The sequence below is a fragment of the Pteropus alecto genome, unplaced genomic scaffold (assembly GCF_000325575.1).
Source record: "Pteropus alecto unplaced genomic scaffold, ASM32557v1 scaffold44, whole genome shotgun sequence".
Lineage (NCBI taxonomy): Eukaryota > Metazoa > Chordata > Mammalia > Chiroptera > Pteropodidae > Pteropus > Pteropus alecto.
In genome coordinates, this window is record NW_006436812.1 from 3,285,426 (window position 1) to 3,300,666 (window position 15,241).

General features: G+C 42.5%; 1 protein-coding gene across 3 annotated transcripts in view; it reads left to right on the forward strand.

The window, feature by feature from the left end:
- Positions 1 to 15,241, forward strand: part of GLYR1 (glyoxylate reductase 1 homolog) — a 32,519-nt gene that overhangs the window by 14,723 nt on the left and 2,555 nt on the right. For 2 of the 3 annotated variants that reach the window (XM_006913851.3, XM_025048243.1), the window contains exons 6-15: positions 1,314 to 1,400; positions 2,324 to 2,380; positions 3,136 to 3,186; positions 3,278 to 3,351; positions 5,844 to 5,943; positions 9,087 to 9,197; positions 10,287 to 10,388; positions 11,119 to 11,281; positions 11,573 to 11,752; positions 12,087 to 12,211. In XM_006913851.3, the coding sequence (XP_006913913.2) occupies positions 1,314 to 1,400; positions 2,324 to 2,380; positions 3,136 to 3,186; positions 3,278 to 3,351; positions 5,844 to 5,943; positions 9,087 to 9,197; positions 10,287 to 10,388; positions 11,119 to 11,281; positions 11,573 to 11,752; positions 12,087 to 12,211 (1,050 nt within the window). The remainder of the gene's footprint in view (positions 1 to 1,313; positions 1,401 to 2,323; positions 2,381 to 3,135; positions 3,187 to 3,277; positions 3,352 to 5,843; positions 5,944 to 9,086; positions 9,198 to 10,286; positions 10,389 to 11,118; positions 11,282 to 11,572; positions 11,753 to 12,086; positions 12,212 to 15,241) is intronic. The other variant, XM_015591075.2, reaches the window with a different exon arrangement.

The window sequence follows — 15,241 nt, forward strand, 5'->3', positions numbered from 1 at the left end:
AGTACAAAAGCACTGAAGCAGTTGCATGTTTGGTGTGTTTGTGGAATGGTGGCAGAGGGCCGGGGGCTGGGGTGCTGGTGGGCTGGAGAGTGGTGAGGGGAGAGAAAGTAGCAGGACATGGTGTCGGAGATTATCCCGGAATGGAGGTTGCAGCACATGTAGGGCCCTGTAGGCCACGATAATAAAGCCTCCAGCTTGGCTGTGTGAGACAGGAAGCCAGCTTTAGGCAGAGAAGTGATGTGCTTCACTCTAGTTGTTGTGTACAGATTAGACCATAGGAGTCCAGAACTGAAGATTCCTTTTGTTACAGTCCAAGTGACAGGCGGTAGAGGCCTAAGTTTGAGTATTAGTAGCAGGGGTGGCCAGAAGAAGGGGTTGCAGATTCCCAATTGTAAAGCCATAATTATTGCCAACATGTTAGAGGAGAGAGGAGGATAGAATTAAGAAGGACTTCAAGGATCTCGGCCTGGTAGAATGGAGTTTTCTGAGATTGGAAAAAATGTGGAAGAAACCATTTGGGCAGGGAAATCAAGAGTTCAGTGGAGCATGTCAAGATTCTCATTAGATATCCAGGTAGAAATGTCAGGAGGGCCACCATGGAAGCAAATTGAGAAAAGGAGTAGGATGTAAAGTCAGTGGTGGAGGGGACGAGAGCAGACCAGTTGTAAAGCTGAAACAGTGCCCCTTTGCCCCAGACAGGTGTGAGCCAGGCCATTGGTAAAGAGGAGCAGCCCTTTTCTGCTGGGTCTTCCTTGCATCAGACTAGGGAGGGAGCAGGGTTCTTGGCTTCTGATCTCCCTGAGTTCTTCTAATTCTGGCTTTGTCACTTAGTACCTGAAAAATGTTGGGCAGATTTCCTCATGGGCACCATGTGGCTTTCTTAGTTTTTCCGGAGATCTGGTGGATTCCTTCTGAAGCCAGTACTATTTTCTTTATGTTCATTATTTGCCATAAAGAATTTTCTTGTGACCTGCTGACAACCCTACAGATCGTAGTTGGGCTTTACAGTTATCTCCATCCTTGTGAAATTTAGGCACAGGGACATATTTTGTTATTTCAATAACAGAAGAAAGGCTCACTCTGCATTGATGAGAACTTGCTCTGCTTCTTCTGATAGACGGTCATTAGAATCAGGGCTGGGGACTTGAGCTTGAACTGACACTAAGACCATGGAGCTGGCTAGGGGTTTAGTTTGGGTAGAATGTGATTAAAGGAAGCAGAGCAGTGAATAAGTGCTCCCCGATTTGAGGCAGGAAGATATCTGCTACTGAGTTGGCCGTAATATCTTGATGATTGGTCTTTTCTGTCTATAGGATCTCACCATTCCTGAGTCTAGTACTGTGAAGGGAATGATGGCCGGACCTATGGCTGCGTTTAAATGGCAGCCAACTGTGAGCGAGGTAAGGAGCTCTCTCTTGAGCCAGGATAAGGCCAGCCTCAGAGCTGGTTTCCCAGCCTGTGATGCACTTTTCCTTTTCCCCTTCTCCTTCTTGTGTATGAGGCTTTTTTCTTTAATTGCCAAACGTTACAGAGAAGTATGAGGTAGAGTGCAAGTCTCCACCCTTGAGGGTGCTCACTGTTAAGTTTGATACAGCTTATTTCAGCCCCTTTGGTCCACCTACTCAGCCCTTTTGGTCCACCTACTCATTTATATACTCGTGTGTAGTTTATGTTATTGGGATTAGAGTTATTTTCCGTAAAAGTGGGATCATGCCACAAATTTTTTTCACTTGATGCTTTATAAACACCCTTACACTGTCTGTATATAAAACATTAATGTTTAGTAGCCACACATTATTCTATTGTTGGTATAGATACACCTTTTCTTTGTTACTGGGCCTAATTATGAAAAGCCCTTGAAAGTTCTTCAATCATTGGCACTTATTAATATCTATCCTCAATGAGACAAGGCACTCAAGGATCTGACACCAGACAAAAGTAGGCCAAAACCCTAAAATTGGAAGAGAGTCCTCAAAATTGATTTGGCTTCATCTGCTGGGCTATCCAATGTGACTGATGAAAGTTGGACTTTAAAAATACTAGTATGCCTTTTAAATATTTTCCCACAGTGTTATGGGAATAATTTGTGTACCAGCCTGGCAGAAATACCTATTCTTTTCCACTTGAAGCCAGTTTTCCCATAGCTGGAACAGAGATTTATAAAAAGCTTAGACTAACAACAGGAAAAGAGTTTCCAGGCAGTTGTAAAATTGAGACCAACTCCCAGGGATGTTTCAGCCAGAGGAGAATTCAGTTACCAGGCAGAAGGAAGTGACCTTTGATGGAAGATAACTTGTATTATTTAATCATTTTCTGGTTTCAGCCTGTTAAAGATGCAGACCCTCATTTCCATCACTTCCTGCTCAGCCAAACGGAGAAGGTAAGTTGTTCTTCAAGTTCTTGATCCTTGTTCAGGGGCTGGCCTGCCAGAGAATGTTGCTCCATTGGAACCTCACCTTACAGTCTGAAAAGTTAGGCTCTGCCTGTACCACTGCCCAGAGCAGCTAGTTAAAAAGTCACATAGAGACACACTCATGTATCACATGTTGTCAAGATTAAAAATAAATTCCCTCAAAAGCTTTTAAAACTAGTCAGCTGCGTGCTTGAGAAATTTGTGGTTGCCATTAGAGTCTAGGGCAGAAACCAAATCTTATGAGCTGTCAGCCGCCTGTGAGGTAGCCTGTGCTGCCGGGTAGATGCATTCTTAGGCTCACAGGCCCAGACAGTCTCCGTGGCCCTTGAGATATGGAGAGAAAGTTTCGCACAGTGTCTCCAGGGCCATGGGTTAGGCCGAGCCTCGATAGGATCTGCTAATGGGATGTGGCTTTGGAGTTGGACAGAGCCGGATTCCTAGGCCTGTTACACTGACCAGCTCTGTAATTCTGGGCATGTGACTTAACACCTCTGACTCTCAGTGTCATCAGCAAAAGAACCTTGTAGAGTTGTGTGGAGAATTGAATGAGATAATGTGTGTTAATATTCTAATGTGTCATCTGGAAGTTCGGTAACATTGGACACCAAATGAGATGTTTATGTTAACATCTCACGTTAGGCCTGTTTTTTTAGATAAATTATAATGAAGCCTGGTTAAACATTCAGTTTAATAAATGTTCTCTATTCTTCCCTCTTTATTAGCCAGCTGTCTGTTACCAGGCAATCACAAAGAAGTTGAAAATATGTGAAGAGGTATGTAGGTTCCAGGCCTCCTCATTTTTATCTTCCACCAGGGCCTTGCCATGGACAGAATGACATGATGATTTGTGCTTCCTTTCCCTAGGAGACTGGGTCCACTTCTATCCAGGCAGCAGACAGCACGGCTGTGAATGGCAGCATCACACCCACAGACAAAAAGTAGGACTTTTGGCAAAAAGGCTTCCTGTGGCTCTGGTTCTGCTGGAGAGTGATGACCCCAAGGGTTATACCCCAGCCATTACCGGCACTGAATGGAAAGAGAGGGGGAAAGTTGTAATTCTCACTGATGATGATTTGCCTAGGAGTAAATTGACTTAACTGTACAGTGAGGTTGACTTCCTAGCTCACTGGTAAGTCTTCGAGCAGTGAACATTTGGTTCCATGGTTCTCAGACTTCCTGTGCCTCAATCACCTGGAAGGCCACTAGTAAGGCACTGATCGCTGGGCCCACCCCTGGGGTTTTCCCAGTCAGTAGGTCTGAAGTGGAGCCTGAAAATTTGCATTTTGGACAAGTTCCCAGTTATATGCTACCGCTGCTGCTGGTCAAAAGACTACACTTTAAGAACCACTGGCTAAGGAGAACTGTGACAAGCATAGGTGGGGAGCAAGAGATGAAGATATTTGGAATAAACCCTGTCTTCCTGCATTCCCTGGCTCTCCCTGTTGTTGCCTCCTGGTCTTTCTTGTACACCTGCCTGCTGCTGTCTGTCCCACTCAGGTGGGAGAGCCTTGACTATGGTCCCCAAACCTTAGCTTGCACCTATACTCACCTTTGCCGGCCAGTTGTGTTTTAAGAGTTGTGTTGATGAAAAGGGTTCTTTGCTGAGAAGGAGCATTCTCTTGAGCAAGAGAGCCAAGTCTGAATTTCCTGGCAATGTCTTCAAAAAGGTTCTTTTTCAGACTAAAAACAGTGCATCTTTTCATAATTTTTTGTGCTGTTGAAACCACTATTCTACCAATTATTTTGGGTCCACGTCCTTTTGTACAGAAAAGGAGATAGAGGCATGTTATGTGCTAATGAAAAGAGATATGAGTGTCATTCATTTAATGAGGATTGTATTGGTTTAAAAAAAAAAGCGAAAGGCTGGGATGGGTTGACAACAGAGTCCCAGTGCTTTCACCCAAGGCCTATATTGCCCACTTAGACCTTTTTTTTTTTTTTTTTTAACATGAGTGTGAAGGCAACAACAAAGCAAACCACCTATATTGTTCTCAGTTCACTTAGTCCACATTCTCCACCTTGTCCCAGGGACACCATGAGAGAATGTCAGTTGCCACGTTAAAAATTTGGAAGCTTCATCCCCAGGCCAGTTTGGTATCCTAGAACACCGAGAGATGGAAACAGGATTAGTCCTCATGATTTAGAATCATGGGGAAAACTTGCACTATTCAGATAGCTGTGTGAATAACAAATGATCTCCTTGTTTCAGCTTGAAACTTACTGGGCAGGGGTGCCATTTGGTGAAGAAGGTGATGGGTTCCATTTTCAATATTTGATTCAAATGACTTAGAGCAGGCTGGGACAGAGTGAGTGTGAGAAGTGTGTTATCCAGCAAGGATTAGAAGAAACAGTACAAGAGCCAGTTTGCAGAGGTGGCTATGGGTGTGACTCCTAGGATACTGGAAATATTCAAAAGATAACACAGGTCAAAGTAGAGAAGCTACAGAGGATGTCTAGAACTGAGAGAACACCCATGTTGGAAACTAGAACATGTAATAAGAAATGAAGAAGCAGTGTTAAGCCCTGCTACCTGCCATGAAAGATAAAAGTGTAGGAACTAAGAAAAGACATTTGGACCAGATACAGATAAAATCATCTGTAAAAGTTGTAGCTAATAGTCCCAGGTTCTCAGGGTTGCAGGAAAGAACAGGCTGTAGGAAGTGAAAGTAAGCAGAGTATGTCCATCTGAGTGCTTTAGTCAGAAGGATCATAATGGGCCTAGTTAGACAGGCCTGGCAGAGAGCAGAGAAGGACAGGCCAGGGGACCACAGAGGTGGGGGAGAAGACAAACATGGGAAGAACTCATGCAACTGTTAGGAACAGTTGGCTCCAAAGCTCAGGTGATGCTTTGAAGGAGAGGGGCAAGGCCTGTCTCCTAATAGGAAGAATGCAAAGGTAGTACAGGTTTGGAGCCAGGCAAGGGAGAGGACGACTGGCACCCTGACTCCTGCACTTGAAGGTGGCTGGCTCTGACACATCAAGTTACTTGTCACGGATCCCGATGTGCTTAAAGTGGCACCTAAAGGCCTAACACTTGAAAGCCTTGCAAGAGCTGGAGACAGTTGTCTGCTTTCCCCCTGTCACAGAATTGTAAGCCAATTCTGCTTCTGTCAAAGCAGTGAGGAAACAGTTTGGAAGACTTGCGCTAAACCATGAGTCAAACTTCTTTTTGTGGTAGTTTAGGTTTAGAAATGCCTATTTAAATTTAGGGACTTTTAAATAATGAAATAATAAGAAAAGGTGCAATCTGCATGTGCCACTGCTGGCTTTGCAGTCGTGTCAGCATTCTCAGCACACTGCGGAGCAGTGTTTCTAGTGGTCTGAGGTCCCACCCCAGGTTTATGAGGAAATAGAGTCCGCACTGTGTTCTGGATACCTCACCTTGTCCCTCCCACTCCACCCCAAACTAATCATTCTTTCTCTTTTTCAGGATAGGATTTTTGGGCCTCGGCCTCATGGGAAGTGGCATTGTCTCCAACTTGCTGAAAATGGGCCACACGGTGACTGTCTGGAACCGGACTGCAGAGAAAGTAAGCATCAATGAGTGGTGCTTATCGAACGGGATTGGACTGAGCCCTGACCCATGGAGTTGGGGTAACTAAGGATGGGACTGTCAGCGTTCTGCATGCAGTGGAATAGAAGCCAAGTTCTTAGTTCAGGCAGGTAGAGATGTAAATAAATAAGTTTAGGATGTTAGTATAAAAACTAAACATTTAAAAACACCTAGGGGTATAAAATGAAGTGAAAATTCCCCCTCCCTGCCATTACCTGAGCTAGCTCACATTAGGTTTTTGCATCCTTTTTTCCATACCCATGGAAATGTGTGTGCTATGAATTCATCAATGAGGAGTGCATATAGAGAGATCTGCTTCATCCTTTTCACTGGCTACGCTGTATTCTGTCGTTTGGATTATATTAACAGCACTGTGCAGTTCACTGTGCAGTGATGATCTGTATCCACACTGTCCAGTGTTAGTGTTGTAGCCATGAGCCACATGTGGCTCTTGAACACTTGAATCAAGGATAGTCAACTGAAAAAATGAATTTTTAATTTTATTTCCCTTAAATTTAAACAGTCCCCTTAGGCTAGTGGCTACCGTATTGGTCAGGACAGATTTATAAGTTCTTAACCTAAGATGGCAGTCCACGGCTTCAAAGGGGTCTGCACGAGCCCCGATATGGAATTCCAAGGCTATGAATGTACAGCTTTTGTAATGGAAAATGGCCTTGGCTCCTGTCAGATTCTCATCCAGGAAAAGGTAAAGAATTATAGCCTGAGTACCAAAAAACTAAAGCACTGTGCTTGCCAGGAACAAAGGGAAAGATAGAGGACCCCACTTTGCCAAAACAAAATCCTTTTCAAGAATAACGAGGATCTGTTTGGAGAGTCGAAGGGTCCTGGGGAAAAGGGCACTGAATGCCGTGCTCAGGGATTTGGGCTTCAGGTGCTGGCATTGGGTAGGCACTGCAGAGACCTCAGTTGGGAAGTGAGATCTCAGAGGCCCCATCGACAGGATAGTTTATGATTCAAGGCTAGGGTAACCAGGAATTTTCGAGGTGCACAGTTGCAGAACATCAGGAGAACCAGAGGGTTTGCTTATAAGTACATTCCCCTTGTATAAAAGTGCCTTTGGTCATCCTGTTAATCTTGATTAGAAAGCTTAAATGTAATAAATAAGGCCATTTTTTCCAGATTAATTTACGGGAAAGCAATAGAGCAAAGCAAGTAGAACTTGGGTTCGGAATCCATCAGACCTAAATCCAGGTCACACCTTGCTACTTGCCCTCTTCAGCAAGATAGTTTACCTCCCTCAGCATTGGATTCCTTGCCTGTAAAATGATGAAAGTAAAAGCCCCAGCTTCACAGACAGAGTTTTGAAAGTTAAATGAGACGATAAATGAGAAGTACTCAGCACAGTGCCTGGCACAAATTATATAGAAAATATGATCTTTAAAAAGCCATTTAATCCTTATGACAGGCCCCATGGAATTTTAATAAGCATTTTAAAAATGATTATCTGGTTCTTCTAGAAATAGAGGAAACCTTTTTAAATTGTCGGAAAAGAAAAAGTGATTAGATCTCTCACAAAGGTTAAAACAATGTAAAGCTATATACTAAAAGACTTAGATGCATGCATGTTACAGTAAAGATGCAGACCCACCAGATGGACCAGAAAGCCTAGGCCTTCCTCTGAGAGAGGTAGTTCACTGTGAATTAGTGAGACAGAAGAAGGGTCAGTCAACAGGTTATGTTTAGCACAACTGGTGAAATTTGAGGAAATACTAATCTCACTTCTTACCGTACACTAAAATACATTCCAAATAGATTATGAAATTATTTTTTTTCAAAAGTAAAAACCAGAAGAAAATAAAATTAAATATTAAAATAGATCTTTCTAAGCCTAGATGCAATCAAAATCACTAAAGAAAAAAATGAGTAATTTTTTTAATGCTCCCCACAACAAAAACACTTGAAAGTTATACAACTAAAAGTGCTTATAGCAAACATGATAAGAAAAGGATAATATGTTAGGAAAAGGGTAATATGTTGATTATAGGAAACATAGTTTGATAACTCTAAGGTGAAAAATAGCTCAGGAAAGAAGAAACAAGTATATTAAAAAGATTTAGTAACCAAGAGTAATCAAAATGTATCAAAACAAAAGGTGCTATTTTGAGCTGGTTAAATCATCAAGTAGGGTAAAATTTTAATGTATTTATGGATGCTTATTTGTTATTTTTAAATGATGTACTCAGTGCTGGTGATTTGAGACCTTGCTGGTTATCATTATAAATTTACTCAGCCCTGTTGGAAAACGATTTGTCCACATTTATTAAGAGCTGTAAAACTATTTGGAAACTGTTTATTCTGTTTACAGAGACCTAAATTCAAAATGTAGAAAAGTATTATACATGAAGATGTTTGTTGGAGTCACTTATAATTAAAAGCAGGCCAGATACTGAACTGTAGGGGAACCATTAGGTAAATCTAGATATAGCTCTCGATGGAATATTCTGTAGCCTTCATTATAAACGATGATTATGAAAGACTACAATATGGATAAATGTAAATTTGCACAATATTAAAAATTGGGTACAAAATATGAAATAGGATCAAATTATTCTAAAATGCTAATTTTTTAAATGCTTTAGATAAAGGAGATACGCTGAAATATTAATGATGCGTTTTGTTAGGAGATGTTCTGGGTGATTTTAAATCTCAGAAAAGAAAAATTACTGATTTTAGATGCCCAGAAACATCTCAGTAAACACCCTAGCCCCAGCTCTGCTTCCCTAGCACAGTGCCAATAGCACAGGGAACTGGGTGATTTTGCCACAACCAAGACAGCCACACAGAGCCTCAGAGAGGTACTGTTCACGTCCTGTTCTTCAAATAGGAATCCTTCAGCAGACACTTATTTTGTGCTTACTGTGAAGTAGAACATCATTCTAGGCACCAGGTGTGCCAAAACACAAGACAGGCCTTAAGAGGCCCCATCTACTTCCCTCAAGAAGTCAGACCACCAGCTCTCTTGTCCTGGGGTCCCAGCCTCAGCTTTGGCCTCCTGCTTTGGGAAGCCAGCCAGGAGAACTGAGCACTGTGTCTCTGGCCTGGCTGGCATGTTTATTGTGCACTGCCTGCAGCTCACATTGGGATCTGTGACTTTTGCAGTGTGATTTGTTCATCCAGGAGGGGGCCCGCCTAGGAAGAACCCCCGCTGAAGTCGTTTCAACTTGTGACATCACTTTTGCCTGTGTGTCGGATCCAAAGGCGGCCAAGGACGTAAGGATCCCCTCCCTCCCCTCAGCGTCTCAGGTTGTGGCCAGGAAAGCTGGCTGGCCTCCTCCCCTTCTCCCCTGCACACGGAGTGAGTGTCTGCATGTTGGGGGATGAGGGGATTGACGTTCCCATCTGGGTGGCCATCTCCCATTGCGAAGGGTGTTTGCATGCATTGAATACAGACTTCCTTTAATTCAGAACAAAGCATGAAAATGACTAGGGTCCCCGAGGTCTGTGCTGAAATGGTTCCTGATGGGCGCCAGGTATTTTTGTGAAGCTGGAAACTTAAGGGCTGAGTGTGCTTTTGGTCCATGTGCCAAGTTCCTATGTTTACCTATCACTGTATGTGTATGTTTTAAAAGTTCAAGTGCAATAATCATCTTGTTAAACTGGTGACTAGTCTAATCCAAGTAAATCCAAAGAAGTCCCAAAATATAAGCACTGAGGTTCTGTCTTTTAAATGGGAGGTTTTTAATAAAAAGAAACATATTCTTTTCAAAGACAAATGAAAACAATAGAAAATACTTTTCTTTCCCTTATTTACTTGCTCTTTCCTTTTCAGTCTTAGTCAGGAAATGAGCCTTTGAAAAAGCCAAAGGATTGAGATAATTATGCTAAGCAAAATAAGATAGACAGAAAAAGTTGTAAATCACATGATATCACTTATATGTAGAATATAAACCTAAAAACAACAAAGGAACAGGACAAACAAACAGACTCATGAACACGGACTGTAGACTAGTGGTTACCAGAGGGTGGGAAGGAATGGGGTAGCTAGGGTAAAGGGGGTCAAATATGTGGTGACAGAAAGTAATGGGAGGGGGGGGAGGGGAGAGGTAGATGGGGTAAAGAGGTCAAATATGCGGTGACAGAAAGAAATCTAACTATGGAAGTATGTGTGTATGTATATATATATATATGCCTTACTATTAAAGTATACAGATGAAACTTACTGGATTTCATTAACCAATGTCACCATAAAAAAAAAATAAATAAAATAAAAACGCGAAAGGATTTTGATTTTAGGTCTAAGGGGCTCCTGGGTGTCTTGTCGGGGGCCTGGGCTATTGCTTCTCCCTTGTGTCCCCACAGCTGGTGCTGGGCCCCAGTGGTGTTCTGCAGGGGATTCGCCCTGGGAAGTGCTACGTGGACATGTCAACAGTGGATGCTGACACAGTCACCGAGCTGGCCCAGGTAGTGGCCTTGTTTGGGCTGGCCCTCCAGCATCCTTTTGGTTGGAGCCCAAAACCCAGGCTGACCACGCCCAGGTTTGGGCAACCTGGTTACTCTAGAGCCAAAGCCAGAGAGGAGAGGAGAGGCCAGTAGCCTTGGGACTAGTCTGTCTTCACTTTCTGCCTTCAAAGCTGAGCTAGTCTGAGTGGCCATGAGAGGAGAGGCGCTGCCCTGCTGAGATGGGCATCAGGTCCTGTAGCTGCCAGCCTCACAATGAGAAGCAGTCCAGGCTGCCAGCACAGCCTTTTTGGTTTAAACATCATCTACATTTGACACTAGCAGAGTATTCCTCCTCCCTGAGCTGCTGGGCCCAAGTAAGAGGGTGGTGACTTCTGGCCCGTGTGTGTTCTGAGGGTGGGTAAAGTCAGGGAAGGGTGGTGTCCGTGGGAGGTATGGTCAGCCAAGCAGTTGGCACAGCCATGTATGGTTATAGTCTTTGGTCTTTGTAAGAAATGCAGAGCCGACGAGAGTTTATGAGGAGGGCCCAGCCTCTCTCTGTTTATTGTGTGGGATTCAGGTGTCTGTTGGAGGACAGTCTGCTGACCCTCCCATGGTGTTAGTCCAGCACCTTGGTACAGATGTCAGCTTTCGGGCCTCGATGTGGAGTACCACACCCATGGGCGCTCCTTGCTCCCTGCCTGAGATCCCTGATAGAGGCAAAGCCTCCAGAAGCTCTGACTTTCCTTTCCAGGTGATTGTGTCCCGGGGGGGCCGCTTTCTGGAAGCCCCAGTCTCAGGGAATCAGCAGCTGTCTAATGATGGAATGTTGGTGATCTTAGCAGCCGGAGACAGGGGCTTGTATGAGGACTGCAGCAGCTGCTTCCAGGCAATGGGGAAGACCTCCTTCTTTCTAGGTAACATATCTGCCCATCTGTCGGGCCACATCCCCACTAGACCGCACTGATGACAGCGTCAATCCCGCACGGCCTCTCTGCCTGGGGCCCCCATGGGAAGGTTTCCTTTGACTTGCACAGTCAGTGCCTGGAAGGAGGAAGAGCCAGAAGGGTCAGAGCCAGTTCTGTCGGGGGCAGGTGAATGGGGACTTCCCTGGGTGTAGAGGTGGGTCTGAGCAGGGTTGACAGTGGGCAAAAAGTCCCCTCCTGCAGGATTCTTGGAAAGTGACCATGATTCTTTGCCATGGGCAGGTGAGGTTGGCAATGCAGCCAAGATGATGCTGATCGTGAACATGGTCCAGGGGAGCTTCATGGCCACCATCGCTGAGGGGCTGACCCTGGCCCAAGTGACAGGCCAGTCCCAGCAGACACTCTTGGACATTCTCAATCAAGGACAGTTGGCCAGCATCTTCCTGGACCAGAAGTGCCAAAGTAAGTTGCTTTGGGCCTCTCTTGCTTTTTTTTTTAATTTTATTATTATTATTATTTTTTTTTGATTGGAACTGAGTCAGGCAGCTGTCACAAAAGTCTCTTCTTCAGGGGCTCATTGGGTATGAAAGATGCATCCTTTCTAGTCAGTCCATGCCCCAGGTGAAAGGGGGTCCATACACAGACCACGGATGGGATTTGGGGCTGTGAGCTGGGAACTTGTATTTTCGTTGTCTAAGGGGAAAGAAATGCTAGATGTTGAACTCTGATGGTACTGCAGGTGGTTTCTTATTTAGGGTCCTTTTAATTTTTCTACTAAGTGGCTTTCCCTCTTCAGATATCCTGCAAGGAAACTTTAAGCCTGATTTCTACCTGAAATACATTCAGAAGGATCTTCGCTTAGCCATTGCACTGGGCGATGCCGTCAACCATCCAACTCCTATGGCAGCTGCAGCCAATGAGGTAACTAACTTAAAGAGGAAGTGGCACAAGTCCCAGCAGCCTTCTCTTTGTTTTTCTATTATTCCACCCTTCTACTTATTTTGACTTTTCTTTGCTCCCTGTACAACTTCTCAAGGGGAAATCTTAGCTGGTTGATTTTACACCTGCCTTTTCTAACAGGAGCATTCAGAGCCAGACACTACCTTTGGAGTCGTGCTTACTTCCCTTGTGATTCCTTCTTTAACCTAGGGATTATATAAAAGTTTATCATATTTAGGGTTTTTCTAGATGTCTAATGGTTATTGATTTCTAAAGTATCTCTTTTTGTGGTCAAAGAATATGATTTTTAACTCTTAAAATTTATTTGGACTTGTTTTGTGGCCCAGCAGATGGTCTGTCTTATTGAGTGTGCCATGTGTACTTCACAAGACTGTTCTGCAGTTGTTAGGTGCTGTGTTCTCCAGATACCAATTAGGTCAAGATGGTCAGTAGTGTTTTTCAGATCATCTTTGCTGACCTTTCTCTCTGGTTCTTTTAGTTGCTGAGAGAGGAATGTTAAAGTCTCCAGCTGTGATTGTGGGATTGCCTGTTTCTCTTTAATTCTGTCCATTTTGCTTAATGCCTTTGAAACTTTTGTTATTAGGCTCTTGGCCATTTATGCTCTTGGCCATTTATGCTCATGTTTTCCTGATGCATTTACCCTTTCATTATTATGAAATGTTGCTCTTGATCTTTGTCTTGAAGTCTGTTGTCTGATTTAGTATAGCTGCTATAGCCTTCTCATGCTTACTGTTTTCATGGGCTATCTTTTTCCATCCATTTACTTTCAACTTGTGTCTTTATATTTAAATTGTATCTTTTGTAGACAGTCTGTAATTGGGGCTTGCATTTTTATCCAGTCTGACAATATCTGCCTATTGGAGTATTTAGTCATTAGCATTGTTTTGGATGATGTATTAAGCAGCTCCACATGTACTTTTTGAAAATAGTGTTTTAGTTCAGCTTTCTTAACTCAACCTGATAGAAATGTAATCTTAAAAAAAAAATTGAGCAATATTTGTCTTTACCAATAGTTACAATAAAAACATATTATGAAACACATAGATTCATGTATTTTAGAAGCTGCAGCTTCAAGTGCTATAAGCTGATACACATTTTCATTCAAGTTAAATACAGGTCTCAAATAGCTTATCCCAGCAAAGAAGTTAAAAAAAAACAAACTACTTTTTTCTGACCTGCTTTTTCATAGTTTATAATCTCTTCCTAAATTCTATGTCTTTCTCTTTCTTATCTGAATAGCTCAGTGAAATAGCTTATTTCACTCTTTCAGGTTTCTCCTGTTTGTTTTTCTTGTGGGTTCTTTCTAAGCAGTAGAATTCCTCGTGTATTTTATCATTTTTTTGTTGTTGACAAGCTTGTCTTTATGTGTAGCTTGTGTTGGCAACACTTCTCTATGAGGTGATTTCCGACTTGCCTCTACCCTGATTCGTTAGTTTGTAAACAGACATTTTGGTTGATTTCTCAGTGGAGCATGGCACTTTCTGGCCATTTGGATGGTACGACTCTAAGGCTGTCTCTACTGTTTAGATTTTAAAGTTTACTAGTTTATTAACATTTAGTCTGTCTTAGGCCTATCTCAAGAAACAAGAACAAGCCCAAATAACCTAACGTTACATCTAGAAAAACTAGAAAAAGAACAAATGAAGCCCAAAGTCAGCAGAAGGAAGGAAATAATCAAAATAAGAGCAGAATTAAATGAAATCGAGAACAAAAAGACAATAGAAAAATTAATGCAACAAAAGAGCTGGTTGAGAAGATTAATAAAATTAACATTTATTATATCTGGAAGTCTGTTGATGTGTGGTTGGATTCAGAGGTACCATTTTATCATTTGATTGCTGTTTGTCCCCTCTGGCTTTTGTTTGTTAGTTCCTCCTTTCTTGCCTTCTCTTGTGTTATTTGAATATTTTTTAGGATTCCATTTTATCTATTGGCTTTTTAATGATGCATTATTTTTCTTCTATCTCTGCTCTTTAATGGCCTACTTAGAGTTAATATTATACCTTTTCACCTAAAACGTAGATTCATTTCTATATCCAGCATCCTTTAAGGCAGGGTTTCTCAACCTGGGCACTATTGACATTTTGTTATGGGATCTGTCCTGTGCATTGCAGGATGTTTAGCAGCATTGCCTAGATGCCTGCAGCAGTCCCTCAGTTGATAGAAAATATCTCCAGACATTATCAGATGTCCCTTGTGGGGCAAAACCACCCCAGGTAGAGAACCCCTGCTTTAGGGTACAGATGTCCTTTGTGTTACAGTGGCTTTTTTTTAAACCACTAGACATTTTTGGAATATTTTGCTTTAAGTAATCATATGTATTTTAAAGAAATCAAGAGGAAAAATAATTTTATATTTTTCTAACTTACCATTTCCAGTGCTCTTCATTCCTTCCTAAAGAACTGAATTTCTCTCTGGTATTATTTCCTTTCAGCAGAGAGAACTCGCTTTAGCTTTCCTTGTAATACAGGTCTGCTGCTGGCAACAATTGATTTTATCTGAAAATGTCTTTATTTAGCCTTCATTCTGAGTTGACAACTACATCTGAGATGTAATGGACATTCAATTATAGTGGCTCCAACTGGACTATATTTTTAAAAAAAAAAAAGCTCCTGGCCATCTGGGAGGAACTTTGTGTCCAGCTAAATTTCTATGTCATGATTTGATGTCATTCTACCCTTGTTGAACAATAGCTTTTTAATTCTTTTCACACTTTTTTATATTCACCTGATATCTCTGGGGCAGCAATTAATTGCCAAGTACCATACTAGACTCTGGGGACATGTTGGGGTACATCCATTCCCTTCCTGTGGACCTTACATTTTAATGGAGGGAGGCACAAAATAAGCACATAAGTATTTAAACATATAAGAATTTCAGATGGTCAGAAATGTGAATAAAATAGGACAGAGCAAAGAGAGGTGGCCAGGGTGAAGTGGTGCAGTCGTTGCTTTAGATAAGGTGGTCAGGGAAGGAGCCAGCCACACTGAG